The sequence below is a fragment of the Esox lucius genome, chromosome 18 (genome assembly GCF_011004845.1).
Source record: "Esox lucius isolate fEsoLuc1 chromosome 18, fEsoLuc1.pri, whole genome shotgun sequence".
NCBI lineage: Eukaryota > Metazoa > Chordata > Actinopteri > Esociformes > Esocidae > Esox > Esox lucius.
The window spans coordinates 22484203-22512033 of NC_047586.1; the positions used below are offsets into that span (position 1 = coordinate 22484203).

At 43.7% G+C, this 27831-nt stretch overlaps 1 protein-coding gene across 1 annotated transcript in view; it reads left to right on the plus strand.

Annotated features, from left to right (window-relative positions):
- tulp4a (TUB like protein 4a) overlaps positions 1–27831 on the plus strand; it is a 41266-nt gene that overhangs the window by 3188 nt on the left and 10247 nt on the right. The window contains exons 2-11 of the mRNA XM_010904636.3: positions 305–1492; positions 15411–15539; positions 15765–15926; positions 16929–17109; positions 21322–21429; positions 21787–21953; positions 22111–22335; positions 22666–22900; positions 27179–27323; positions 27630–27774. Coding sequence (XP_010902938.2) covers positions 1241–1492; positions 15411–15539; positions 15765–15926; positions 16929–17109; positions 21322–21429; positions 21787–21953; positions 22111–22335; positions 22666–22900; positions 27179–27323; positions 27630–27774 — 1749 coding nt within the window. The 5' untranslated portion in view covers positions 305–1240. The remainder of the gene's footprint in view (positions 1–304; positions 1493–15410; positions 15540–15764; positions 15927–16928; positions 17110–21321; positions 21430–21786; positions 21954–22110; positions 22336–22665; positions 22901–27178; positions 27324–27629; positions 27775–27831) is intronic.

A 27831-nucleotide genomic window follows, 5' to 3' on the forward strand; every position in this document is an offset into this window, starting at 1 on the left:
AGGTGTGTGTGTGTGTGTGTGTGTGTGTGTGTGTGTGTGTGTGTGTGTGTGTGTATATATGTGAATGTGTACGTGTGTGTGTATATATATGTATGTATGTATGTATGTATGAGGACGGAAATGGGCCCTATTTCAAGACTCTGGACGTTTTGTAAATATTGAAATGTTTTGTCAGACATGCTACTACTGAGAACGTTTCTCATTAGTAAAGCAACAACCAATCCTTTTCTTCCTTATAATTTTTTGAATCTATCACTCTTTGAGACACCCTATGAAATAATTTCCCCCCTTTCCTTTTTCACAGATTTCTTTGATGGGGTCCCAGACGTTGTTGGGAAGGCAAGCTGGGTGACGCAATGACGTCACCGGGCGAAGCAGCGCTCCCGTGGTTTAGGGTTCACAGCTGATGCGAGGATTCCCTCCTTGTGCTACCAGTCATTGCATCGAGAACAGTTGTTCATTATGATGACACCTAATTGGAAAATAATAATTGTTTGCACTATAATGAAGCAGCCGAGGTTGTGAAATTTATCTTGGCTGCCTGCATGATAGAAAATTAGACTTTTTGTCTCATGCACTCAACAGTTGTCATTTTTAAGACCCAATGCAACAAAGTATATATTTATTTTTTGTACGTATTGTTTGGTTGAGTGGTCGGAGTGGCTTTGTTATTTTTGACTTTGAGCTGCCAACTTGTTCCTGTGTTTTAGCCATGTTTTTCCCTCTTATTTTCTCATGATTGGTGACGTAACTCTAAGTACACCTCATGTTAACCGGACATTTTTTGCACGTGGATAACATTTATAGAACGCAATGTATAGGCTAATACTTTAATATTGGATTTGCTCGATGGTCAAAGTGAATACACATGGATTCACTATCGCAGGACTAACTGATTTAAACGATCAAAATTACCTGATCTCGTGCCTTTTTCGTTTATGCAAAATCACCACTGGCCAGCCATGTTATATGGAACATTTGGTGATCAACAGCTTATCAGCCACGCAAGAACTTGAGCTTTCCACTTTTGATATTTTCATATAAACCTATAGGAACAACCTGAGAGACTACTGAAACGTAAAATACTATGCAGTGCGTCCACCATCTGTTCTGCGGCGCCAGCACAAGTTTCGCTGCAGCAGAGCAAAAAGGCTTGTAGCTGGACCGACCACTCTCTCCAAAAGGTTGCAGGACGCCACCGGATTCTCCTGGTGAAACCAGTGGCGGTGGGTCGGCAGGCATGTACGCAGCAGTGGAGCATGGCCCTGTCCTGTGCAGCGACTCCAACATCCTCTGCCTTTCCTGGAAGGGCCGGGTACCCAAGAGCGAGAAGGAGAAGCCTGTGTGCCGGCGGCGCTACTATGAGGAAGGCTGGCTGGCCACGGGGAACGGTAGAGGGGTTGTCGGGGTGACGTTCACATCCAGCCACTGCAGAAGAGACCGAACGACCCCACAGAGGGTCAACTTCAACCTGAGAGGGCACAACAGTGAGGTAATCCACATGTTTATGATGTCATTATTCGTGCTGTAAAATGATTTAAAGAATTCATCACAATCTTCTGTTTTTAATCACAATATTTAAATGGTTTTTGGCCCCATCTACACACTTTTCTGTTTAAAAGTCAGTGGGTTATGTTACAAACATACAGTTCAGGGTTTCCGTTGGGAAGATTTCAGCAGACAATTTGAGTGGCCGACTTTTATTTTCTCTGACATTTGAGAAATGTACCGGACAGCGCTGTGAACTAATGAAAATATAATATGTAATTGTTTTCAAATGTCAGCCAATATGTCCATAACAATTAGACAATTATATTTGGCAAGTAATTTTTTTTTCTATTGCTCAATTTGGCTGGCAGCTTTTCATTTCTTTCTAACAGAAGCCATGATACAGTTACGTTGTCTACTACGGATAAGGCTTGACCTTAATTAGTGCAGGAGCTGTCTTTTTCCAAGTCTGTCCATTAGTTTCACTCCCTGTCACAGATTGCTTTTCCCTTATAATAAAATATTAAAGACGATTGCTGAGTTAGTAAATAAAACAAATATAAATGCATCCTTGCCTACATGGCAGTTGAATGATAATAGGTGAGTTGAGACAGCTGACCAAAGGCAAGTCACCTGCAGAATATGCAAGAAGTGTATAACGGTCAAGGATTCATAGACTTCAAACCTCCACCTGCATCTGAAAGCCCTCCATCCTGTTGAGTTTGCCACTCTCTGGTGAAGGGTGGAGAAGAAATTAGTTGCTTCACACTCTTGGCAAATGTCACCAGAAAAGTCTTGCATCTGTGCAACATGCAGTCTGTATGAATGCATGTTTAGTACAGCCGGCAATTTTGTAACGCCACTCCGAAGTGTTCTCAAACCAGAAAAGTGAACATGAAGGTGTTAGCAAGCAGCAAGCAAGTTTATTTATATAGCACAATTCATATTATAGAAGCAATTCATTGTGCTTTACAAAGAAAAAGAAAAATATTAAAATACTAGAATAAAAACATAAATAGAACAGAGAAATGCTAATATCTTGAGAATATACCACTTCAGTTCATTTGCTTTCAGCATTATATAGAATGTACTGTAGAGTCAAGTAACAGAACTACATAATCCCGCGTGGAAAGGTAGACAAATATAAAGGTAGATAAATTACGCCTATACATTTTGAACATCTTTGTGCAATTAATGTACATTGTTCTCATGCATTAGTTCACCACATCTGTTTTGAACATGAAGTCTATGGCAAATAACTAAGAGAATAGGATTTTTGTCATTTTATGCTAAGAGTTGTTCATGGCGCTGTAAAGTGGCACCACAGCTGCGTTAGTCTAAACAGAACTTTTGTCATAGGCCGTTGGTAGATAATGTTATCGTCTTATTGCCCAGCCCTAGGCCTCACCACCAAGACCAACCAACTAGGGTTCATGTTGTTCACTAATTTCCCCATGTGCTGCGTCAACATTCGAAGTGTAATGGGCCTATGCCTAAAATGCCCTTAGAAAATTGATATTATCAGCACATTATGGACAGGGGTGTTTGAATTCTTGCCGATTAAAAACATTTTTGAGGACATTCGCCTAACCACGAGTTGTCTCCTCAGTAGTAATGGGGACCGAATCCCTGACACACTGTCCTTTAGACTTCATCGCAGGAGACGATACAATGACTTGCGCGAGCACAACTCAGAGAATAGAATTGTACCCTATCTAACGTTAGCTTGCGTTCTGAACTGCCAAGGTAAGGGACTGGGTATGATTGGTCATAATGACAGTAGCTTCGAAGGTTATCGTTAGTTTAGTCATTTAGCCAAATCCCGCTTTCTGAATGGAGACGTGAATGACTGGTTTGGGTCCTGGCCAGCATTAGGTAGATGGGGAATGAATAAGGAGGTGCTTAAGCTGGTAGGACGGAGCAGGAGATGAGAGGCTGTAACAATCCTCTGTTCTTTGGCCCAACCGACTCCCCTAAGAGGTTTAAGATTGTAGAGAAGTTGCGTCAAGTTAATACAAGACTGTCAATGATTGGTTCTACCTAACCTCCCACGCCAATGTTGGTTTATTTACCCAGAACAGGGATCCAAGCTAATAACAAGAGCTTTAAAAAGTGTGCCTGTGTAAGCGTTTGAAATGTTATACGTGGTCTAGATATTTACTGTTTCATCAGTTTTGGTTTTTGTCTCCCATACCCGACTCGTTATGGGTGAGAACTGTGGTCAATGGGTGACAGTTGTAGAGACTGATAGAGGAAGGAATGAGAGGTTCAGAGTGGGTGAGGAGGAAGGAGTGGGAGATGATTATCATTGTAATAGAAGGGGAGAGTGCGAGAGGAATAGGTTTTGTTTGCCGGAGAAAAAGCATCACAGTACAGAGACTTGCTCATGTCCACTACTCTGGGGCAGTTAGACTAACTTGCACTAACTTCACTACAGTTAGTAAGTGCATTTGCTATGGCAAAAAATTCAAAGGGACTTTGTAATGTGATATTACCATGATACTTAGGTTCTTTTCTATGATCTCTATTCTAGGGTTTCTTTTTTATTTGACCATGCTAAACAGTTCAGTTTTCAAAGACAATATCCTGATGAAAACATTGCTTGAACACAAATATTTGCTTTAAACCTTGTTAAATTGATAGAATATTTGTTTTACATTTAAATCCATCTAGACAGGCTCTGGCAGGTGAAGTACATTTTTACTGGACCGTGTAAGCGGAGCCGGCCAAGAAGAGCGAATGTCTCTTACTGAGTGACTGACTGACTGACTCCCCCTTGTTAAATAGTGTTGTGGTTAGAGACGCGGACTGCCAAGCAAGAGGACCCATGTTCGAGCCTTTTCACAGTCGAAACAAATTATGTATTGGGATTTGTTCAGAATAGACAAAAACTTTGCTGGCTACAACCTTCAGCTGCTATGTTATAGCAATCCTAAAATAAACAGTTTACAGTTATATTCCAAATATTTCTGGTGTTTTTTTTAAGTCTGCATCTGTGCATGCTTTTTTAGGGTAATGTAGGCTCAATCACAACCCCTTGGGCAGTAAAATAGGATGGGTTTCCACAATTCTCCTCTCTTCACTTGACGAAAAAGTCAGTTATCATCGCCTTTATTGATAGTTATTGTATCAATGTTATTCAAGAATGAAAGAAAAACTAGAGTTGTTGTGCCATGAAATGATTTGGCTGTGAAATGTTCCTCTTTAGTCTCGCTAGCAATTGCTCAATTCTTATGACTATTCTAGGTCATAAGTTAGTAGATATTCGTAAGCCTACTACTAGCTATTAAGCTGTGAAACGGTTAGTGGCAAAAACCATACAGTTCATAGATGCTATTTGTGGTGGAAGTAAACATAATAAGAAACGTTAGTCTGTTTGACACACTTAATGGTGTCTAGCGAAATATTCAGAGTTGGAGTGATGTTAATGCGGGGCAAAATTATCTAATGTTGAGAAGTTATACCAACATTTGGAATATGTTTAGCTTTGTGGCGTAGTGGTTAAAGACCCAGCCTCTCACTTGGGAGACCCTGGTTCAAATCCAGTGAGGGCAACAACATTCATCTAGTCGTGGGACAGCCTTTTCTTGTTACCTTATTTGATAGATTGAACATTTGTCATCCCAATATTACATTGTATGCTGATACAGACTATCAATTTAGAAGTTAAAAACATATCATAACATTATAATGTTTTAATCTGTAGCTATGCATGCAACTAGAGTATAAAATGCTGAAACAGCTATATTAAAGAGAGGAGATTTGGAGCACTATGATAAAAGAACAAACCAACTGTTTTACTCATGAAGGAATACACAGATGGATATGTACTAGATAGGTATGCCCATACTGTTCGCTGACTGATTTGGCCATCCGAAGTGTGTAACTCAAACTTTTAAAAGTGTCAAACATAATATTGCGATGTGTCACTTTCAACCCCCCGCCCCCCCTACTATTTTTGGCATGGTGGTTTGATATTAAATATTTTCCTTTTTAATAGACTAGTCAACTGTGATTTGTATGCTACGGACAAGGTGCATGTATTACCTTCTATTTAAATAGTTTTCAGTTTTCCCATTTTCATTGTCTTTGTCTTATATTGTAGCCTGTATTTTTTTTAAACTGAAGGTTGGTTGTTTTAAAGTATATATATTTTAATAATGGATAAATATGGTGGTCCTTGTGCATAGGGTTGTATGAGTTGTTTGCTTAGCAATTATTGTCTAAGTTGTTTATGGTCTGACATTGGCAAGACTACATGGATGCATGGTAGTACATGCCCTGTTGGAAGTCAACTTAACGTAGCAGTCCAGGTCTTAAACAATGCCTTTTTTATTATTCTCGCCTCCAGCTCATATTGTAAGTTGCAGAGTGACATACTGACAGTGTGCCTGCCATGCCAGACTCAAAATCTGAACCTTAGGTTACCTAGGTTTACTTGGGTTGGTTTTCAATTACGGAGTCTTTCGGCATAGAAGAATCAAATCTCTGGGGTGAATTTGATTCAGAAATACAACATATACAGTTGCGAAGCAGAAAAGTCAGAACCTTTCAATTTCACACTTTAGTTTTTATGCAAAACCATTGCACCTTTTTTGTGGGAGCCATTTGTGAAATGTAGTCATTCAGAATAATCTCCATCTTGACAGCTAATCAATTAAATGTATTTAATTCAAATGTTACAATTAGTCATGGATTGTGATGACCGCCAAGATTGAAATTAGTACCATTACTTCCGGCAGTGTGACTTTGACGTAGATGTTCAATGTCCACCTCATGATTGAATACACTTTGTGTGTGTACAGTAAGCTGGATCTGTTATCCCCCACATCTTCAACAAATTATCTTGGCCTCAAATACATTTTTCACCAAAACAGTAATCTAGATAAGTTCAGGTAGAGAATGCAAAGCAAAGATGATTAGTACTGCCCGCAGTTGAAAACACAATTCAATAGATAAAGACTCTGCAGTTGGAGTGTATTTGCAGAAGCCTAAAAATAGATATTGTCTGTCGGTCTAGTAGGCCTATAATCCCAATGGGAGACCCATGAAAGCATATCAACTGTTTTGGCTTTTTGTTAGTTTTTCTGTGCGTGTAAGTGCTTGTGTTGTGGCATGTTTGATCTAATGTAGGAACATAAGCAGTGCCAATCTCAAGGGGCCTCTTTTTCTTCTGGATTCTAAAAATAAGCAATACAAAACTACTTTTGTGGCCTGTCACTGGAGATTCGGGAATGAAGGTCTATGAAGTAACACAAGACAAGTTGTGGGAGTTTTGTAGTATTTGAAGAGTTAAACACACACACACAGAATGTACCTTTTTTCACCATGCCGACCCTGAGCCAGGTGTTACAGGAGTGTGATTGGAGGTTTTAGCCCAAGTTCCCCTGTGCCCCGGGTCACTGCCTTGGTACCTACTAGTCCCCAGGTCAGTGCCTACTAGACCTACTAGTCCCCAGGTCACTGCCTACTAGACCTACTAGACCCCAGGTCACTGCCTACTAGACCTACTAGTCCCCAGGTCAGTGCCTACTAGACCTACTAGACCCCAGGTCAGTGCCTACTAGACCTACTAGACCCCAGGTCAGTGCCTACTAGACCTACTAGACCCCAGGTCAGTGCCTACTAGACCTACTAGTCCCCAGGTCAGTGCCTACTAGACCTACTAGTCCCCAGGTCAGTGCCTACTAGACCTACTAGACCCCAGGTCACTGCCTACTAGACCTACTAGTCCCCAGGTCAGTGCCTACTAGACCTACTAGACCCCAGGTCACTGCCTACTAGACCTACTAGTCCCCAGGTCAGTGCCTACTAGACCTACTAGTCCCCAGGTCAGTGCCTACTAGACCTACTAGACCCCAGGTCAGTGCCTACTAGACCTACTAGACCCCAGGTCAGTGCCTACTAGACCTACTAGACCCCAGGTCAGTGCCTACTAGACCTACTAGACCCCAGGTCAGTGCCTACTAGACCTACTAGACCCCAGGTCACTGCCTACTAGACCTACTAGACCCCAGGTCACTGCCTACTAGACCTACTAGACCCCAGGTCACTGCCTACTAGACCTACTAGACCCCAGGTCACTGCCTACTAGACCTACTAGACCCCAGGTCAGTGCCTACTAGACCTACTAGACCCCAGGTCACTGCCTACTAGACCTACTAGTCCCCAGGTCAGTGCCTACTAGACCTACTAGACCCCAGGTCACTGCCTACTAGACCTACTAGACCCCAGGTCACTGCCTACTAGACCTACTAGTCCCCAGGTCACTGCCTACTAGACCTACTAGACCCCAGGTCACTGCCTACTAGACCTACTAGACCCCAGGTCACTGCCTACTAGACCTACTAGACCCCAGGTCACTGCCTACTAGACCCCAGGTCACTGCCTACTAGACCCCAGGTCACTGCCTACTAGACCTACTAGTCCCCAGGTCAGTGCCTACTAGACCTACTAGACCCCAGGTCACTGCCTACTAGACCTACTAGACCCCAGGTCACTGCCTACTAGACCTACTAGACCCCAGGTCACTGCCTACTAGACCTACTAGAACCCAGGTCACTGCCTACTAGACCCCAGGTCACTGCCTACTAGACCTACTAGACCCCAGGTCACTGCCTACTAGACCTACTAGACCCCAGGTCACTGCCTACTAGACCTACTAGACCCCAGGTCACTGCCTACTAGACCTACTAGACCCCAGGTCACTGCCTACTAGACCTACTAGACCCCAGGTCACTGCCTACTAGACCTACTAGACCCCAGGTCACGACCTACTAGACCCCAGGTCACTGCCTACTAGACCTACTAGACCCCAGGTCACTGCCTTGGTACCTACTGGACCCCAGGTCACTACCTACTAGACCCCAGGTCACTGCCTTGGTACCTACTAGACCCCAGGTCACTGCCTTGGTACCTACTAGACCCCAGGTCACTGCCTTGGTACCTACTAGACCCCAGGTCACTGCCTTGGTACCTACTAGACCCCAGAGGGCACTGATCCCTCTGCTACCCGCTAACAAATCTCCCATGGACAGATTTATGTACAAATAACTGGTGCTGTTGGGGAGGAAGGGGATGTCTGGGTAAATGAATGTCAGTCCTTCTGATGTTTGTTTATTTTAGCACTGGTTATGTTACAAATGACCAATTCACTACAGTTAGTCTTCTGGGTTTTATAAGGAGGCCTATCCACTATCTCAGTGGTTCCTAATCCTTTTCAGTTACTGTACCACCAAGAGAATTTTGCTCTCGTCTGAGTACCCCCAATGTGCCCCTGCATGTTACTTTTACTAGTAAGCCTATGATGTCGTGTTTTCCAAGTACCCCCTGTGGTGAGGCCAAGTTCCCCCAGGGGTCCTAGTACCCCTGGTTGGGAACCATTGCATCTGTTCATGTTTTTTCTATCTATTTTCTATTCACTTTATCTAACTACTCTATAGTACCCCATCCGTGTTCCTCGTATCACACTGCACGCTTCCTCCCCCCCAAGCTTTTTGTCAATAACTGTCCAGTCTTGTCCTTTAAACCCCCCGTCTTCTTTTGGAATTCATATATCTCTTTTCACCATAGACAGCCCCATAAGATGCAAGTTCAACAATAAAAGCTTAAGGATTCTAATAGATACCATAATTATTTGCGTCACTGTTTAAGAATGGACCCACTTCGGCACTCGTTATGGGTGTAGAGAAACAATCCAGGAAACCGAACCAACAGGTGGAGGCTGGGGTGGTGGGTGAGTTTAGCAACAGCATGCTAAGACAACCAGCAGAGTAGCAGGCCGTGTGACTACCCTGACTAACTTAAATAGACCGCCATATTAGATTAGGAATCTTCAGACTGTGGTTAGAGTGATGCTTGAAATCAGCTGATGCATGGCTGAGCCAACGCCCACTCAGGTTCCCTGGCTGAACTAGTTGGGCTCATTTACAATGACATACTCCATGAAAACACAACATAATCCATTGTTTTAAATAAGGAATGATGTATGGATAGTTTCTAACTCTTATAGGAACATTGGGTCACGTTTTCAAGCAAATTCTGTGCAACCTAGCAATGCACTAGTCTCATGACTTAACCATATGTAGAATAGTGCTTCATATCTATCGTCTGAACCTTTGAAACTTGCCTTTAGGATGGAAGAGTTGGTCAACAATGATCACTTTGGCGTTAGAGATTATTTTGCTTGGAATCAACCAAATTGTGAAAAGTTGAATACTTCTTTTAATAATCATAAGTGATCCGACAATCCTTCTGAAAGGAATATTCTGTTGTGGCAATCCCTAAATATCAGTATTTTCTTTTACTTTCGCAAGGAATCGCTTTACTCATCCTAATCTTCCATTAGCATGGGCCGTCTAAATTGTACTACCAGATATAGATTTTTAATGAAGCCCGCTACACCACCACCTCCATAGAAATCCTCTCTACTCTCTACTGTTGTCCTGCTGCCCTCGTGTACGACCGCAAATCACGAACCCTGGCCCTCCAGCATTGGTCCCAGCGGGGCACTTTCTTCTAATTGAGTTCCCGCTCTGATTGAATGTCACGTCCGATGCTGAGCGCGAGGAGAGGGGGAGTGGGGAAAAGCAGGGTTGTGCTTCTGCTTTCTTGTGCTCTCTGTGCTTTTTAAGACACAAGCCGTATCTCAAATGTTAGTGTCCTGGGTAATTTAGGCTGTTTTAATTACGGAGATGTTCTAGTCTAACCACTGCTGTAATAGGGGTCTGTCTTTGGTGTGAACACATTTCTCCATTGAGGGCTAAACAGTGCCTGGATAGGCACCTGTTGAAACTGTCTAAATTTAGTTCAAACCTTAACAGGATGTCAACACGTCCGGTCTCCCGGAGTTGGAAGTTGCCCTTTTGGAGCAGGTCTGGGATCAACTTACACCCCCCCGCCCCCCCCCCCCCCCCCCCCCCAGCCCCAATCCTACCCGAGACCATCAGACAGTAAAAAAACAGTATGCTGATTTGTGATCAGCTACTAAGGGCAATAACATCCTGTGCTTGCTCCATGTGGCCCAGCGCTGGTTTGGTTGGTTCTGATAGAAATGTTCCTTTCTTCAGCTTAAATATAATTTGTAAAGACTCTGTTTAAAGGACTTGGACCCAGTAGATTTTAGTGACATGCCTCCCTCCCACAACGACCTGTCTTCTCCCCAACGTCTGGTGGGGGGAGGGGGATGCTGGATACAGCTGTCCCGTTATTTCCTTTTCCACCGCAGTGAGGTTAGTCATGGCCTCTGTTCTCCAGACGGTTATATGATCAGTCCCCTAGTCACAGACAGGGGCCTTTTCAGTGCCCCTTTGGGGTGCTGGGGTCGTGATAACTCCTGCCGATTGCCAGCTGCTGCATGCCCCTGCCAACGTTCCAGGCAAAAGTGGTCCTTCAGTTGTTCAGTGCTGTGGTTAGGGGATTCAAACTTGACGTATAACTCTGATGGCCAATAGCCTAATAGTGGGACAGTAAAGTGCATTACTGTATTTCATCTTTCCTTTTAGGGGGGTCTGTTTTATGCAGTCTATCATTATAGTAATATTTGTGGCTGCACGGTTATATAATTCCCTTTAACAAGAATCTTTATTAGACTTCTTAATGATGTGAATATCGTGTTTATACTGGTATCTGCCAGCTTTCGTGTTGTGCTGTGTCCCTGTACACTGTTCCTGTAACTGCTCCATCTCCTTGGGATGCCTAAGCCACCACATCACTAAGGGTCATCTGACCAGCACACTCTAACCTTTTCCTGCACCACACAGAGTTAAAGGCAGGCAGGCAGACAGGCAGAGAGAGAAACATGCAGTCAGACAGATGGCCAAGCATAATAGACACAGACAGCCCAGGCAGGCGGACAGACAGACAGACATTGAGGATTTCTCTCACCTAGTGTGTGTGTATGTGTTCTCAGCAACTGTGTTAAGACCTGTAGAACTGACCATTGCTGATCCCTACTGCACACAGCAAATCCGCGGGGCCCAGTAAGGTCGGTTACAGCAAAGCCACAGCAGACCGCGGCCTAAAATAAAATATTCAGACCTGAAACAGATACTTTTCATCCCACGTCTGGCTGGAGTCAGGGTGCAACCTGCTGGTTTCTCTCTTTTCGTAATGCCGTGTTCGACCCATTGAAAACCTATGAGCTGTAAGTGCTTGCCCTGTGGACCTCACGTTCACTAGTGACTCATAATACCCTGGTGTGATGAAGATGAATCGTGGCTCTTTTGTTTTTTTGTGGATGTCCATTATACAGACCTAGACTACTATCACCAGCCTTTTATTCGCAGCACTGTTCTCACTGGGCTGTTGGTCCCTGTGGGAGTGTAGTTGGGGGTAGGTCTTTAGTACTGTGTGAGGATTTATACTGAAGAGAGTGGGTGGAAGACCACCATAAATTTTGCGTACCAGACACCTTATTGCTCTGGTGTGGGGGTGTAGCCTGGTAGTTTGAGGTGGTAACCAAATGGTTTGATGCCTTGAGCTGAGAAGGTGGAAATTCTTTATGCCCTTGAGCAAGGCACTTAAACCCAATTGCTCCTTTAAGTTGTTCTGTATAAGAAATTAGTATTTTGATACCCATCATATCAGATTATTCTGAAATAATTTAGCAATTTCTAAAGTACATCAAAATAAATAACATTTCTTTCAGATAGACAATTTCTGATGCATTTTCACCAGCTTCTTGCACCTGGAGTCTTATGATAGATAAAAATGTAGCACATCCTCCAATCCTTAATGTTTCTTCTATTATGTGTACATTTCAGTGGTATGCAGTGAAAGAAAATCAGTTGGGCACTACTGCAAAAACCTTTAATTTGCATGTATTTACCTGGAGTAACATTAAGTACAACAAGATTAAATTCCAAGATCTCAAATGGGTAACTTGATCTTTGTATTATGTATTGTTTTTTATTTACGCAAACCTCAATTACCATAATATGCTGGAAGTTTAGTTTCGTCACAAGCCAAACATTTAAAAGATGTTTCACTGCCTACATTATCCTCAAAGTCGAGAAGACACGGGACGGTGTACCGACACTGGAACTCAGAGGCGATCAGTCTGGTCACTTTACGTATGTGCATGTGATTTACGTATGTGCATGTGATTTACGTATGTGCATGTGATTTACGTATGTGCATGTGATTTACGTATGTGCGTGTGATTTACGTATGTGCGTGTGATTTACGTATGTGCGTGTGATTTACGTATGTGCGTGTGATTTACGTATGTGTATGTGCCTATATCAGTTATCATAAGTGCCCATTAGCTGTAGGTCGTTTAACACGAACCATACAGTAAAATGGCGTGTGTTCCTGGGTCTAACAGAAAGTTAATTATGCCCAATGAATCAGGGATGACTAGAATGTCATATGTTCCTGGGCCTAACCAAACCTCGAGAATTCCTGGACTCAGGGACTCCAAGTCTGGTCGCTTAGACTTACTTATGTGTGTGTAATTACCCGTGGCCATACGAGCTTGAGTACAGAGATGAACGAGGAATGCCATAGTAATCTATATTCCAAAGTAACACAATTTATTCCAAGCAAGTAATGAATGGACAATACAGGACATAGTTCCATACCAACATGATTCAATGTCCCAACTAGCGGTCTACTAATTAAACCATAAGTATTTAATACACTATAGCACAAAGGTATGCTAGGAACATCTGTTAAAGATAGACTCCTGAATATGACTACAACACAACATGTCGAGAGGTCTCTTTAACGATGATAAACTCCTAAATATGTCTCTTTAATGATGAAAAACTCTTTTTGGAGACATGGCTATTTATCCTAAAATTAGACATATCTAAAACACTTCCCCAAATAGTCATTAGCATTACTTTACCTTGGCAAACACAATAAAGACACAGGACAGGAATTGTCCCTCTTAATCAATGCAAAATTACCGAATGGACAGGTCATTGCTGCAACACAGACAATCATTTCTACAATGTTCTTGTGAAGTTTGACCCATAACCCGTACAGTACAATAAAGCATATCAGCCTATTCTGCCCTTAATGGGGAACAGGGAAAATCCAAACACTACAGATAAATGTCCACAATATCATGCATTTAGTTACACTCCAGTTTGCTCAGTTTCACACCTCTCCACCTGAGCTCAGGAGTGTGGGGCTGATGGCCCACACCTGGTGTTCCAGATCTTTAGAGAAGCAAATGCTACCCAGGACACTGATTAACATCACCAAGGGTCTGTTGGAGACTTGGTGGTGCCAGGCGTATTGAATACCCTTCCATTCTTCCTCAACAGACATTTCTCATTGCACTACACTTCCATATCATTTTATTTAATATACTTACATGTTCCCTTTTTTAAGGCTTTTTATTTGATTCATACAGTCATCAACATTGTGTGTCTGTTACTACTTAAGTCTTATTCATAAGCATTTGCTACATTTTGAAATAAGTCTATACATCTTTTCTTTAACATTTCAACAACAACTACATCTTCGCTCTTAATTTGTTTTAATCTTCCGCTGTCCCCATATATGAACCTTTTTATAGTTCTCTGGACCTGTTTTGGTGAGACCTATAGATTAAGCGTATATGCTCATTCATCTTGTCTGCTTGGCAGCCACACTGGACTGGCAAAGCCGTCCATGCCACATTTGGTGCATCTGTAGGCGCATGGTGCATACATGTCTCTTAGCGCAAAATCGGTGCAAAAGGGCAGTATTGTATTTGAATGCTGAAAATTGCTCAACCTTGCTTGCATTTTTAATTATATACTTTTTTTATACTACATATTTTTGGGGTTGGTGTGTCACAGTATTGTTATTTTATCAGTCAGCAAGACAGTACATTTCTTTTCTCTGGTGGTTGTATAGTCCTGTGATTCACGTTGTTGGTATTTAACCCTAGTCGTAACCTCACAGCAGATGGTGTTTTCAACCCCGACTTGTTACTGTCGTTGTGGTGAAAGTGGAGGAGTGAAGAGGGAACACCTTGCCGGCTAATCTAGCTCTGAGCCCATAGGGGAGCTGATCGGATGGGCATGCACTCAATGTAAGCCCTGATAAAGCGCACGTACATGCGTGCTCCACGTGTTAGCAGTCTGTGGAGAGGTACCAGCATAGGATTATACCTCTAGGAATAGGCTGAGTCACGCTATGCAAAACCAGATGAACCGAAATAGTTGGCCAGGGAAATCTAAGATCCATGAAGAGTGCAGGAATCAAAGTGGATGGGAGGGAAATAGTGAATGGATTCTAACGTTCGACAAGCAGGGGATTTGCCTGGTTTTGTTCTCGCCCACTCCTCCTCAGGTGAGTTACTGCCTAAAGGTCAGAGCTGTGACGCAGGTACAGTGTGATGGATCTCTGCCTTTATCCAGTGACCTCTGGGGCAGTGGAGAAGCCCATAAATCCTCTGGTCACTGCAATCAGCGGGATCATATGGTTCACAAGCTGCACAAATCTATTCTACGCCTTTTCCCCCGCTATTTTTCTCTACTAATGTTCCTCACATATCTGCCCCTCTAGATTAGTTAAAGTAGCCAAACATGCCCCATTTCATCATCACCACCCTCCTACCCCTGCCCTTTTGTCACATTGTAGGCCTGTTCAGAGGTGGGGGCAAGTCAGGTGTAGAAACTATCCCCTGTGTATGATTGCCCAGTCCTGAGTGCAGAGCAGCTCCCGCGCTTGCCTTATTTTGAAGACTTTTTTAAAGAAAGCAGTTGCAGAGAAGTTCTGCTTCGTTCTGCTCTGTTTGCTTTCCAAAACATAATGAAAGCAAACAAAAATGTATGTCATTATCTTAGAAATTGAGTTTATAAATGGGTCTTGTTTTACATCACTTTTGAAAGTAGGTTAACCCACTTTTACATTTCTTTGTCTATACTTGGCTCTCCGGTTAAATTGTGCTCATGTAAATCAGATCTGGTCTGTGTGTCTAGGTAGTGCTGGTGCGATGGAACGAGCCCTTTCAGAAGCTTGCAACCTGCGACACGGATGGGGGCATCTTTGTGTGGATCCAGTATGAGGGACGCTGGTCTGTGGAGTTGGTCAATGACCGTGGGGCTCAGGTGAGAGACACTACTGGACAGTTTTCCGTGACATAGAATCATCCAGTTTTGCTGAGAGAGAATATCATGGTGTGTCTGTTTAAGGTCCAGCGGTACCGTTTAAAGTTTGGCATTATACAGGGAATAAGTTGCAAAAATCATATGCCATAGGTTGCAAAAATCACTGTTCAATTGAATCCTTCAGTAATTGAGTCATCTTTTCTGCCCCACCACCGTCCCCCGCAGGTGAGTGACTTCACTTGGTCCCATGATGGTACCCAGGCTCTCATCTCCTACCGAGATGGTTTTGTCTTGGTGGGTTCAGTCAGCGGCCAGCGACACTGGTCATCGGAGATCAACCTGGAGAGCCAGATCACCTGCGGCATCTGGACCCCTGACGACCAGCAGGTAACCATGCTCTGCTACACAGCTGGCTACTACACAGAAGCCTTTTCTCTTTGTTTCAAATAATATTCATGTTTGGCTCTGTCGATTTTGCTGTATTAGTCTTATTATCTACACACACTACTCAGTCGTTTCTAATTCTAATAAAGATATGTCATGTCATTTACTGTTATTTGTATTAAACTGTAGTGCATTATGCATTTCAGTCCTTTCAGGTTAAGTGTTCATGGGAAAGATCTGTAAAGTGTTAGTCATAGTTGTTAAAAACGTGTACATTTATGTACACCTAACGGGGGTAATAGTATGCCTAGACTACTGAAGTATGTGTTGTGATTTGAGGGTCACCGTTTGGTATGGTTTCGGCACAGCACAAATAGTTATTGTCAGTAGTTACAGAACTTTAGTTTATTTGTCAAAACACGTAACTTGTGCATTGTCTTGATCACATAGTACGGAGGCATGTTTGAAACCCTCTGTGCTCACCCACAGACTAGGCTACGGGCACATATTCATTTTGGCTGTTTGAGGTGTTAACAGCTGCGTAGGCTACTTTCATCAAGTAGTGGCATCATGCATCTCCCATTTACTCAATATTTTATCAATATCTATATGTCCATCACCATTGTAATCTCCTGGAGAGCCAAAATGCTGCCAAACTGGAGGAGTCTAGAATGTTTTCATTGTAAAAGTAGCTTTTGCTTTTGGAGTTCAGCTCAAAAACAGTTGGAAAGACACCCAGAATTATTATAATTTTGATTACAACGTGTGCAAAGGCACTTGCTTGAACTGATTAAATCTGCTTAATGTTTTTTCAGCTCAATTACATTATTCCCCCAGAGGCATTCAACACAGCTAGCTTTAGAAAAGTGTTCATTCAGGTTAATGTGCAAACGGTAAACATACGGGATGGTTAAGAATATGTGTACCGTTACTGCCCTAGTCACCAGTGTTTCTGTAGCTTATGCGATTGTAGAGTTGACGTGGACGACACATCACCCCCTGCAGGTGCTCTTTGGTACTGCAGACGGCCAGGTGATCGTGATGGACTGCCACGGGCGCATGCTTGCCCACATCCTGTTGCACGAATCCGACGGCATCGTCAGCATGTCTTGGAACTACCCAAACTTCCTGGTGGAGGACAGCAGTGAGAGTGACACCGACTCGGATGACCTCACACCACCACTAGGTACGTGACTTGCCAGATGTGTCATCTACGGTGCAACACGCCACAGACCCCAACCCACAACCGCAAAAGTACAATTCCAACCCCTCCTCTATCCTCCGGTACAGTAGCCATCACTTGACCACGGCTAAACCGCGCAAGAGATCTCGCACTCTGCAAATGTTTATGCTCCCCTACTGTGACCGGACAGCCACTGGGGTCACCCTGCACTACTCTCAATCTCCTGTCCTCTAATCAAGGCCGTGCTCCGTTTATTGTCCCTCAGAACAGTAGTAAAAGTATGCATTGTGAGCATTTTAATCTGAAAGCAGAATACTATTCTAATCCATTATAAGTTTAGGACTGATAAGATAATAAACTGTAATGCCGGTTTGGAGACAAATCCTTGGGAAGCATTAGGTCCAGTTGTTTTGTCCCTCCCTTATACCTCTTTCTGTTCGGATAAAAGCTGAGACCATCTGTCTTCCTTTTCTCTTTTTCCAAATGTTTCGAGTTATAAGGAAATCTGTGTAGAGTTGAGAGAAACAGATGCAGAGGCATGATCCTGTGGTTTAGAAAGAGATGCGTGAACACTCCTGGCTCCGCACACAATATGGCTCCCAGCAGGAGACCTGATTTCAATACATGTCTCTACCGTTTACTACTGTCTTATCTTCACCTGTATCCCTGATTCCAACTGTCAAAATGCCTTGAAAAAAATATGCAAGGTGAGTGCCTGTCTACTGTATTTTTTTTTTTTAATAAGAAAAAATACATTTTAAAAAGCAGGCTGAAGAAAGCTGATATATTCCAGGGCAGCATACCATCAAATTAAATCCTGCCTTACTGGTAAAGCGTGAGACAATTACAATTAAAATATAATGCCAAAAATTGCTGCTTGAAATTTGGTGAACTCTTTGGTATATTTGCTTGAACGCTTTCGGTCGTCGTCTTGTTAGAAGACTCATTTTCAGCCCAGCTTAAGCTCTTTGACTGATGGCCTGATGTTCTCTTCAAGAATGTCCTGGTGTTCTTCAGAATTCATGGTTCCCTTAATGATGTGCAGTCATCCAGGTCCTGAAGAGAATAGCAGCCCCAGATCTTGTCGTTCTCAACAACATGCTTGACTGTTAGGATAAGGTTATTTTTGTGGTAGTCTTGTTTTCGGCAAACATAGAGGATTAGGTTGTGACCCGAACGGTCTATTTTGGACTCATCTGTCCAGAGAATACACTTTCAGAAACATTCAGGTTTGTCCAGGTGGTCTCTGGCAAAGTTCAGATGGGCTGTTGAGTTCTTCATTGACAGCAGAGGCTTGTTCCTAGCAACACTCCCATGAAGGGCATTTTGTGTTCTTCTCATTGTTGGAGCATGCACAGTATCCTGAGATGCAGCAATGAAGATCTGCAAATTTCCAGATGTTATGTTTGGGTTTGCATTCACCTGATATGTTATTTTTCTTGTGGCCCTTGGGGATATTTTGGAAGGAGTCCACTTCTAAGCCGAGTTCCTGTCATGTTAAATGCTCTTCATTTGTGAATTATTTGCCTCAAAATGAACTATCTTTTTGAGCTAGTTGTATAGCCTTTCCAGAGTGATTTCCCCTCACTACCCTCTTTCCAATATCATCTAATGTCGCCTCTCGGCGTGATGTGTTTTGCATTCACCTGTATGGGTAACACCAAACTCACCAGGTTTCTAGTCTGTATTTATCTCCCAGCCAAAACTCATTCCTCAAGATCCCTCGTTTGATTAGTTCATTTTGTACCCTATTATTTACCTAAATGATTCTACTTACCTACTTGATTTAAGCAACTTGGGGTTCACTTATTTTTCACCTGTACTAATTCCTTTTTAATAAAATGTTCGTACTACTCATGATTTTCACTAAACCAGCATATGGTATTGGCAGCTTTAAACTTGTGTCAGACAAAAAGACTGATTGTGATGCAAAATTGATTTCATGGTGAACATTGAAAAAATTAGATTCACATACTTTCAAGGACTGTAGGTAATTAAATCATTATTTTACATTTGATCAGATGTATAAACATTTGGAAAACATTGTAAATGAGCATGACACCCTCCAAGGGGGTTTGACAAGGAGTCAGGAGATACAAGATACGAATTGAGAGCGACTGGGACGAGCGTATGCAGAAGCTGACCCATTAGGCTACAAGTGTACTGAGCATCATGACAATCACCCAATGTCATTAGACTGTTAGTTTTTTGTTTGCATCGCATTTCCTTTCATCTAATTCCGGGTGCACACACCGTGTGTTATTTGAATGCACAAACTTTTTTTGTTTTGTTAAATTCATGCACCTTTTGAAATGCCTTATCACATCGTTTGTTATGACCAGTTCACATGCTCACTGCTTGTTAACTCCCCCACACCCAACTGACTAAACATTAGAGAAGCTGATCATTGGCCTGCTCTGAGCTCCGTTACATTAAAGCAACTCCCTCTCAGCGGGGTGAACAAGGGAGCAAGACTCAAAAGGCCCACTAAAAACGAACAAGTTTGACGGAGTGAGGGCGACCGATTGATGGAAGAACAGAGTGACATGAATTCCGTATGTGGGACAGTCAGTACGGTGCGAACATGTGTGACATTGGGGTGACTTTGTCACAGGAAGGCCTAATTGCTGACTCTGGGACAGTCATCATAACAGCAGCTGTCCCAGTGAAAGACACACCATGCTCGACCCCTGGTGCACTGCAACTAGTGACCCCCAGCTTAGTTCCTTGTCCGGGGAACTGATGATGAATTGACCGTGCAATATCCAAATGTAGTTTATTTTTTCCTCAGTTTAGGTGCCTGTGGCATGTGGTGGCTTAGCGCGACCCTTTCAAAACCAAATGGAATTCTGAGGTTCCCAAACATGCCACCATCCAGCTGTCAGCAGGTCACAAAGAATGTTGCCTTTTAAGTGGAATAGCTATTCATGTAGACCACAGTGATTCTCATCCCTCTAATGACATGGAAGTGGTACGGTATAACAAATGGGTCACCAGTTTTAATCAAGGGGCAAATATGTACCTGCTTTAATAGGCCTTCATTGGCGCAACCCAGTTGTCTTTTTGTCTATTTTCTTTGGTTTAGTAAGCATTTCCTAAGCATTTCAGCCTTTTTGCTGATTTAAGTGCCTGTGTGTATTTACCCCCCTGCTGATTCCGTACGTGTACCAGCTCACATACTGGCCTCAGTGTTATGGCCACAGCTGTTTTTTTATTTTTTTTTGTATATTCACTGAACTGCATCCCGTTGGTTGCATCGACTCCTGCGCCGGCTTCACCCATAATGTTTTTTTTACAGTCCAGTCCATTAGTGCTGTCTAAAGCTCCAAAGTGCTTGCCTTAGCCGGAATGGTAATTACTCTCTAATTCACTAATTAAAAAGTCTGTGGTAATTGATTGGCGCTGAGGAATGATCCGCGGTCATGTTGGCAGGCAGGGCAGGTTGCTGCTGGGAAGGCTGGGCGGACAGCTCTCGACTCCGGCTGAAGATGCCGGTCCTTCTGCTCCTGCTCGCCCGTCTGCCAACATGGCACTGTGGTCACGATGCTGACATTTCTCTGGACTAAACAACATACTGCATAACACATTGCAATATAGGTCTCAAGGGGAAACACCCCGACCTTATCACTGACTGCTTGTGTACATACCACCAAGGACTAATGCAGAATAGGTCACCCCTTGAGAATCCCAACGTTGGCTTTGTGTAGGAAGTTGCTGGGGTTCTGTTTGATAAAGGTGTGTATTTATAGCCGGAGGAGATGGGCTGTAGTTAAGGTGAGGTGTTTGAGCTTGCATGTGGGTCTTTGTGTACTTTTGAAACAGACACCGTAGAGAATTGCTATAAATCACTGGGAGTAACTGCCAAATATACAGAAATGTCCTTGTGTCCAACAAGCCCTCCCCATCTCATTCTCTGTTTCTTAAATGTGCGGAAACATGCCCACACGCACACGTGCACACACACAGATTTGGGGCTTTTCCCTATCTGTCAATCTTTTTTTTTTATGGCCCACTCTGTAAATGCATATTGATCACCCCATCTTCTGTCGTGGTTGCCAAGACGTTAGAGTATCACCATATAATGCAAGCGAATGCTTGGATATTCCCAAAAATGTAATCTCTCTAAAATGTAATCTTAATGGGACCTGGCTTTGTTTTGGTCTCCTCTCTGCTGTGGTTTCTCTCTGACCTGGACTTATTGTGGTTTCTCCCCAGTGCACAGTTTGAAACCTCTGCTGACGGTCAGCTTCACCTCGGGAGACATCAGCCTGATGAACAACTATGATGACCTCTCCCCCACTCTCATCCGCACCGGCCTCAAGGGTAGGTGCATTCCCTGCCAGTGATTTTACTCCGCTGTCTCACTCCTTTTGCGGGGTCGAAGGGGTTATTCCTGCTCTTCTGCTGTCCAGGCCTGTTTTACACACTGCTCTGTCTGAGTCATGGGTGTGTGGCTGACTGAGTGCGTGCGTGTATAAACGGTGTGTGTGGCTGACTGAGTGCGTGCATGTATAAACGGTGTGTGTGGCTGACTGAGTGCGTGCGTGTATAAACGGTGTGTGTGGCTGACTGAGTGCGTGCGTGTATAAACGGTGTGTGTGGCTGACTGAGTGCGTGCGTGTATTAAACGGTGTGGGGGCGACTGAGTGCGTGCGTGTATAAACGGTGTGTCTCCGGTAGATGTGGTGGTCCAGTGGTGTTCCCAGGGGGATCTCCTAGCCGTGGCCGGGATGGAGAGTGCCACGCTGCCCCCAGACCTCTCCTGTCCAACTCTCCCCAGGAACGCCATTGTCAAGTTCTACAACGCCTGCGGAGATCACATCTACACACTGGATACACCTGCACAAGTAATGACACGCGCTCGCACCTGCTCTTCCTGTCACACGCACTCCAGCGTTTCCAACGTATCTCCAGTGCCTCGCACCCTCCTTACGTTAACAAACATTGAAGTTGCGTCATACGCTATGAGGTCCTTAGACTAACCGGTGTACCGTTCCTCGGCAGCGTCCCATCACCACACTGTGCTGGGGTCACCGGGACTCCCGGCTGTTCTTGGCGTGCGGGGCGTTACTCTACGTGGTCCGGGTGGAACACCGTGTGGCCAGCCTGCAGCTGCTGTGCCAGCAGGGGATCGCCGGGGCGCTGCGGGAAGAGAAAGACGTGGCCAAGCTCACTATGCCCTCGCGTCTCTGTTCCTACGTAACCACAGCCTTCTCACCCACCCTAAAGGTCAGTCCCACACCGCTTGGATGCGTCTTGGAGGACGGATAAAGGGTTTCAGTTGGAGTATATTGCAGCCCGATGCAATTATGACCCAAGTTGACTGATCATTAGGGAGCCATTTGGATCAAGAATAATTTATTATGTTTACTTTGTAGTCATTTAGTAGACACTCTTATCCAGAGGGACTTAAACATTAGTGCATCCATTTTTCTCTGGTATACATTGTCTACTCAATGAAGTAGCAATAAGCAATGACAGAGCCAGGAAGAAGAGCATCATTAATAATAGAAATTGCTAGCATAATGGTTAATCATTCCATTTTCTGTCTCGGTCTAGCCCCCTATCCCCGACACCAACAATATGAGGGAATTTGTGAGTTACCCGACAGCTGGGAACGAGCGTTTGCACTGCACCATGAAGCGTACGGAGGACAACCCCGAGGTGGGTGGGCCCTGCTACACCCTGTACCTGGAGTACCTGGGAGGTCTGGTGCCCATCCTCAAAGGCCGGCGAATTAGCAAGCTCCGTCCAGAGTTTGTCATCATGGACCCCAAGACGGACGGCAAAGCTGGTGAGGTTATAGCCAAGATCATGTGTGACGATGCTTTGAAAGTGCCGACAGTGGTCGTTTTGAAAGTAGACCCTTGTTGTATGAGTGCTTTTTCTTTCTGTTTTGTTGGACTTCAACACATACTGTAGCTGTATATTTAAACCAGATGCAGCAGTCCAAAACGCTAGACCGCTGTAGGCCACATGAAAGCTTTTTTGTTTTAGGCTTGGAAAGTAACCTATATTTTTCTTGTTAAACAAACTGTTAACCATGACTAAAATGTCGTTTCTCAAATTCTGCTGCCCAGACATCCTCTCACATACAAAACCTACTTGTGGTAAAGATCTTTCAGGCACTGGTGGTTGGCTCTGAGAGAGTTGGTGTTCTCAGTGTTAATAGCCACACAGCCAGCCAGCCATGGTAGAGGGCCGACTGGACCCATGTTAATTAAAAGCTGTTTAATGGGAACTGGGAAGGCTTCTGGGCTCTACTGTAAATCACCTCAAAGCCTCTCTCTTCCCCTCTATCCACACTGATAAATGAAGCCAGCCATGAAATGTATGCAGCCCATTCACACTTAAATGCCTATCAAATAAATTAGCTTGACCTAGAGTGGCGCAGCCGTGGTTCTGGGGCCCCATATGAATGAGAGAAGTTACTTGGAAACCAAAGGGGGCAGTAAATGAGTTGAATAGTTGCTTTGTGTCTACCTGAAATTTGATAGTATTTCCTATCACTTTGTTTGCTGCATTACCTAAGAGTGAGGGAAGTAGACCCCCTGCTGGTGACAGTGGATTGGACATGTTTGTGTTTCAAAGAAGACCATAGCGGTTCCCGCAGCCTGACTTGAAACACACCTGTTCCCGCAGCCTGACTTGATGGAATCAAATCAAGAGAATGAGTGGGTATCCGCAGCATTGAACACCCATTTCTCTGGAAATTTCTTTAGCCTGATTTGACTGATGCTAGGGGCTGCTGGAAGTTGTTGTTTCTTTGCGTTTCCATGTTGCCTCGGGGTATTGACACTGAGGTATTGACACTGAGGTATTGACACTGAGGTATTGACATTGGTTGAGGTCAGCGTTGTCAACGTGTTTGACAAGTTAGACAGGGCCTAAAATAACTTGTGCCACAGTGCAGGTAAATAACAATCTACCAACCAGTCTTTTTTACCCCTCACCCTCCCAGTTATACAATAAAACAAAGGAATATGCTTTGTACCTTTACTAAAGAATACATGTATTTCTAGTAACCAGTAATGTGGGATATCGCTCAATTTCCCCAAAAATGTTAGACCTGAATCTAAGCCAAAGAATGACACTACTTCTGTTTCTGACTAATCATTTAATAACGCCATTGAATAACACCAAGCATGTTAAAAAAACTATGTTAATACCCCTGAAAAAACAATTCACACATGATTTTCAGTTAAAAAGTGTCTTGTACTGGGAATTAATCTTTCAACGCTTCACTCCAGTAGGCTGCTGGAGTTGTTGAAATAGTACAGCTATTAAAACTAGGTCAGAATCACTGCTTGTGTATACTCCTACTGTGTGTCATTTCTTGTGCAGGTGTATACGTTCAACTCGTTGATGTAAAAAAAAGAATACATAGCTGGAGGATTCTACAATGTTGGTTTATCTTTACCATTACTTGCTGTTCTAGAACTTGCAGTTCCTCCTTGATGTCGGCTCACAAAACAACAGTCGTGAAAAATAATTGTGATTTCCATTACGATGCGCGCAAAGGCTCTTGGGGTTTAAGGCCTGGTCCACACGTACACAGGTATTTTTTTTAATGGGTGTTTTTATATGCGTTTTGGCCTTTCGTCCACAGGCAAACTGTTTTAGCTCACTGAAAACGGACCTTGTGAAAAACTCCTAGGGTGGAGATATTCAGAAACTGTGTTTTCAGTGTTGACAGGGAAAACTGAGTTTTTGGCTTGTAACATCAGTGTGCGCCGTTATCTCCTTTGTTTGGATGAAGCCAAAAAGTGCTGGTTTTAATCTTGCTAACAGGACATTTTACATTTTTACACACACATGTACAGTACCTCTCACAATATATAGAGGAACTGAGGCGTCAATGTGCTATGGGGAATCACTGCTACATCCAACACTCACGCCTAGGGCTGTCACTATATCAGATTTTCACTACACGATTATAGTGGCCAAAAGAATTCACAATAACAATATTATCATGATATCTAGTTCTTTTTCTTCTTCAAATTTTCTATGCTATTAGTCATTCTTTGTGTGCTTTGTCTCTTTTGGCAAATGAATTACACTCAAAATACGAGTGTAGGGAGGTGGAGAGAGTGTCTATAAAAAATGAGTGTACAAAACGAACAATTACACTTAATAAATAGTGATCCATAAGACCTAACACCAAGAGGAGTTTTTGTTAAAATACAACTAGTTTTCCCTTAGTGAATAGACAACGAACATGGAGCGTCTTTGTGTTAAATCAAACGCCAGTGTATAGGTCCAAACTCATAGTTGAAGCACATGCACTTGCAATTGTTTGTAGGTGACATGAATAAGCTATCTAAAAACTAAGAGGAGTTTTTGGAAAATAATATTTTTCACCTAGTGAATATGGTATTATGTTTACTATTAACATGATATCAATATTTAATGTTTTAAATATCAAGGTTATTGTCTGTACCGGTTTATTTTGACACCCCTACTCGTGCCATTGTTATTAGCCCCAGTCCGGTTTATTCACGATACGTTTAGCCAATTACAGGGGTATCACACTTCTCAGCCTCCCTGGGAAAGTCTACTCAAAGGTACTGGAAAGGAGGGTTCGGCAGGTAGTCGAACCTCAGATTGAAGAGGAACAATGTGGATTCCGTCCTGGTCGCGGAACAACCGACCAGCTCTTTACTCTTGCAGGGATCCTGGAGGGGGCCTGGGAATATGCCCATCCTGTCTCCATGTGTTTTGTGGATCTGGAGAAGGCATATGACCGGGTCCCCCTGGGAGATACTGTGGGAGGTGCTGCGGGAGTATGGGGTGAGGAGGTCCCTTTTGAGGGCTATCCAATCCCTGTACGTCCAAAGTGAGAGCTGTGTTCGGGTTCTCTGTAGTAAGTTGGACTCTTTCCAGGTGGGGGTTGGCCTCCACCAGGGCTGCCCTTTGTCACCAATCCTGTTTGTAACTTTTATGGACAGGATATTGAGGCGTAGTCGGGGTGGGGAGGGGTTGCAGTTCAGTGGGCTGGGGATCTCATCGCTGCTTTTTGCGGATGATATGGTTCTGATGGCATCAACGGTCTTTGACCTTCAGCACTCACTGGACCAGTTCGCAGCCGAGTGCGAAGCGGTTGGGATGAGGATTAGCACCTCTAAATCTGAGGCCATGGTTCTCAGCAGGAAACCGATGGAGCAGCGGGGGCGGTATTGCATTCATTTTACCGCACCGTTGTGACGATAAGAGAGCTGTGCCGGAAGGCAAAGCTCTCGATATACCGGTCAATTTTCCTTCCTACCCTCACCTATGGTCATGAAGGCTGGGTCATGACCGAAAGAACAAGATTGCGAGTACAAGCGGCTGAAATGGGTTTTCTCAGAAGGGTGGCTGGCTTCTCCCTTAGGGATAGGGTGAGAAGCTCAGCCGTCCGTGAGGAACTCTGAGTAGAGCCGCTGCTCCTTTGCGTCGAAAGGAGCCAGTTGAGGTGGTTCGGGCATGCCCCCAGGACGTCTCCCTAGGGAGGTGTTCCAGTCACGTCCAGCTGGGAGGAGACCTCGGGGTAGGCCCAGGACTAGGTGGAGAGATTATATTTCGAACACTGGGAGCCTGGGAGCGCCTCGGGATCCCCCAGTCAGAGCTGTCAAATGTGGCTCGGGAAAGAGAAGTTTGGAGCTGCTGCCCCCGCGACCCGATACCAGATAAGCGGATGAAAATGAGAGATGAGACGTTTAGCCGGCTATTTATCTAGATTTTTTTTCATTCCATTTCCCCCGTACCATATCACCATGTCATAACTAATCGAATTAAACTTATCATGCTGTCATGAAAAATTGTGTAGACTTTCAACTTCTTTATGGTTGGTTATGACTGCCACATAGGTTTCGTAACCCACAGAACCTACCACACAACGAAAACCATATGTACTAGGTTTTGTGAAGGAATGGTTTGCTGTGTGTTAGGTTCTCTGGGTATGGCACTTGTGTTGTGGTCATACCTGTCCATAAAATCACTGGGTCAAAACATGTCTAAATATTATTTGTATAATGAAAACCACAACACCATCTTTATTGGCTTTTTTTCTTTCCATTTCCCATTTCTCTTCCAGATGAGGTGTATGGGAACAGTCTGATCTCGTCGATGATAGATAGTTGTAACTGCTCAGACTCCAGTGACATAGAGCTGAGTGACGACTGGGTCGGCAAGAAATCCCCAAAGATATCCAGAGGCAGCAAGTCTCCCAAACTTCCGAGGTGATAAACACAGCCCTTTTACTGTCCTCAATAAAAAAAAAAAAGATACACATTTTGATTTTCTATGCAGTGATTTGTATGTCATTCCAACCATTTTGGGATCATTTTATTTGGAGTTAAAGCCTGATTTTCTGTTTTGACTTACAACTTACTGACAAAGCCACGTAATTTATGACTGCTAATGCTACTTCAGTCTTATGCATGGCATTGTTTTGTCTGTTTAACTGCATGTTTAACTGCATGCCTAAACTTTTTCTTTCATGTGCTACCTTTCTGTAGAGACTTAGTCTGTCCCTTTACCAACAGGATAAATATTGACCCCAGGAAGTCCCCGAAATTGTCTCGCAATACACAGGACATCTCCCGGTCACCCCGGTTACCTATTCGAAAGCCTTCCATCGGTTCCCCAAGTCTCACCCGCAGAGAGTTCCCCTTGGATGTCATCACACAGGTAATGGGCCATATTTTCCTTTCTTAGAAGACCTATTGGTGTAACAATTTGTTTTAG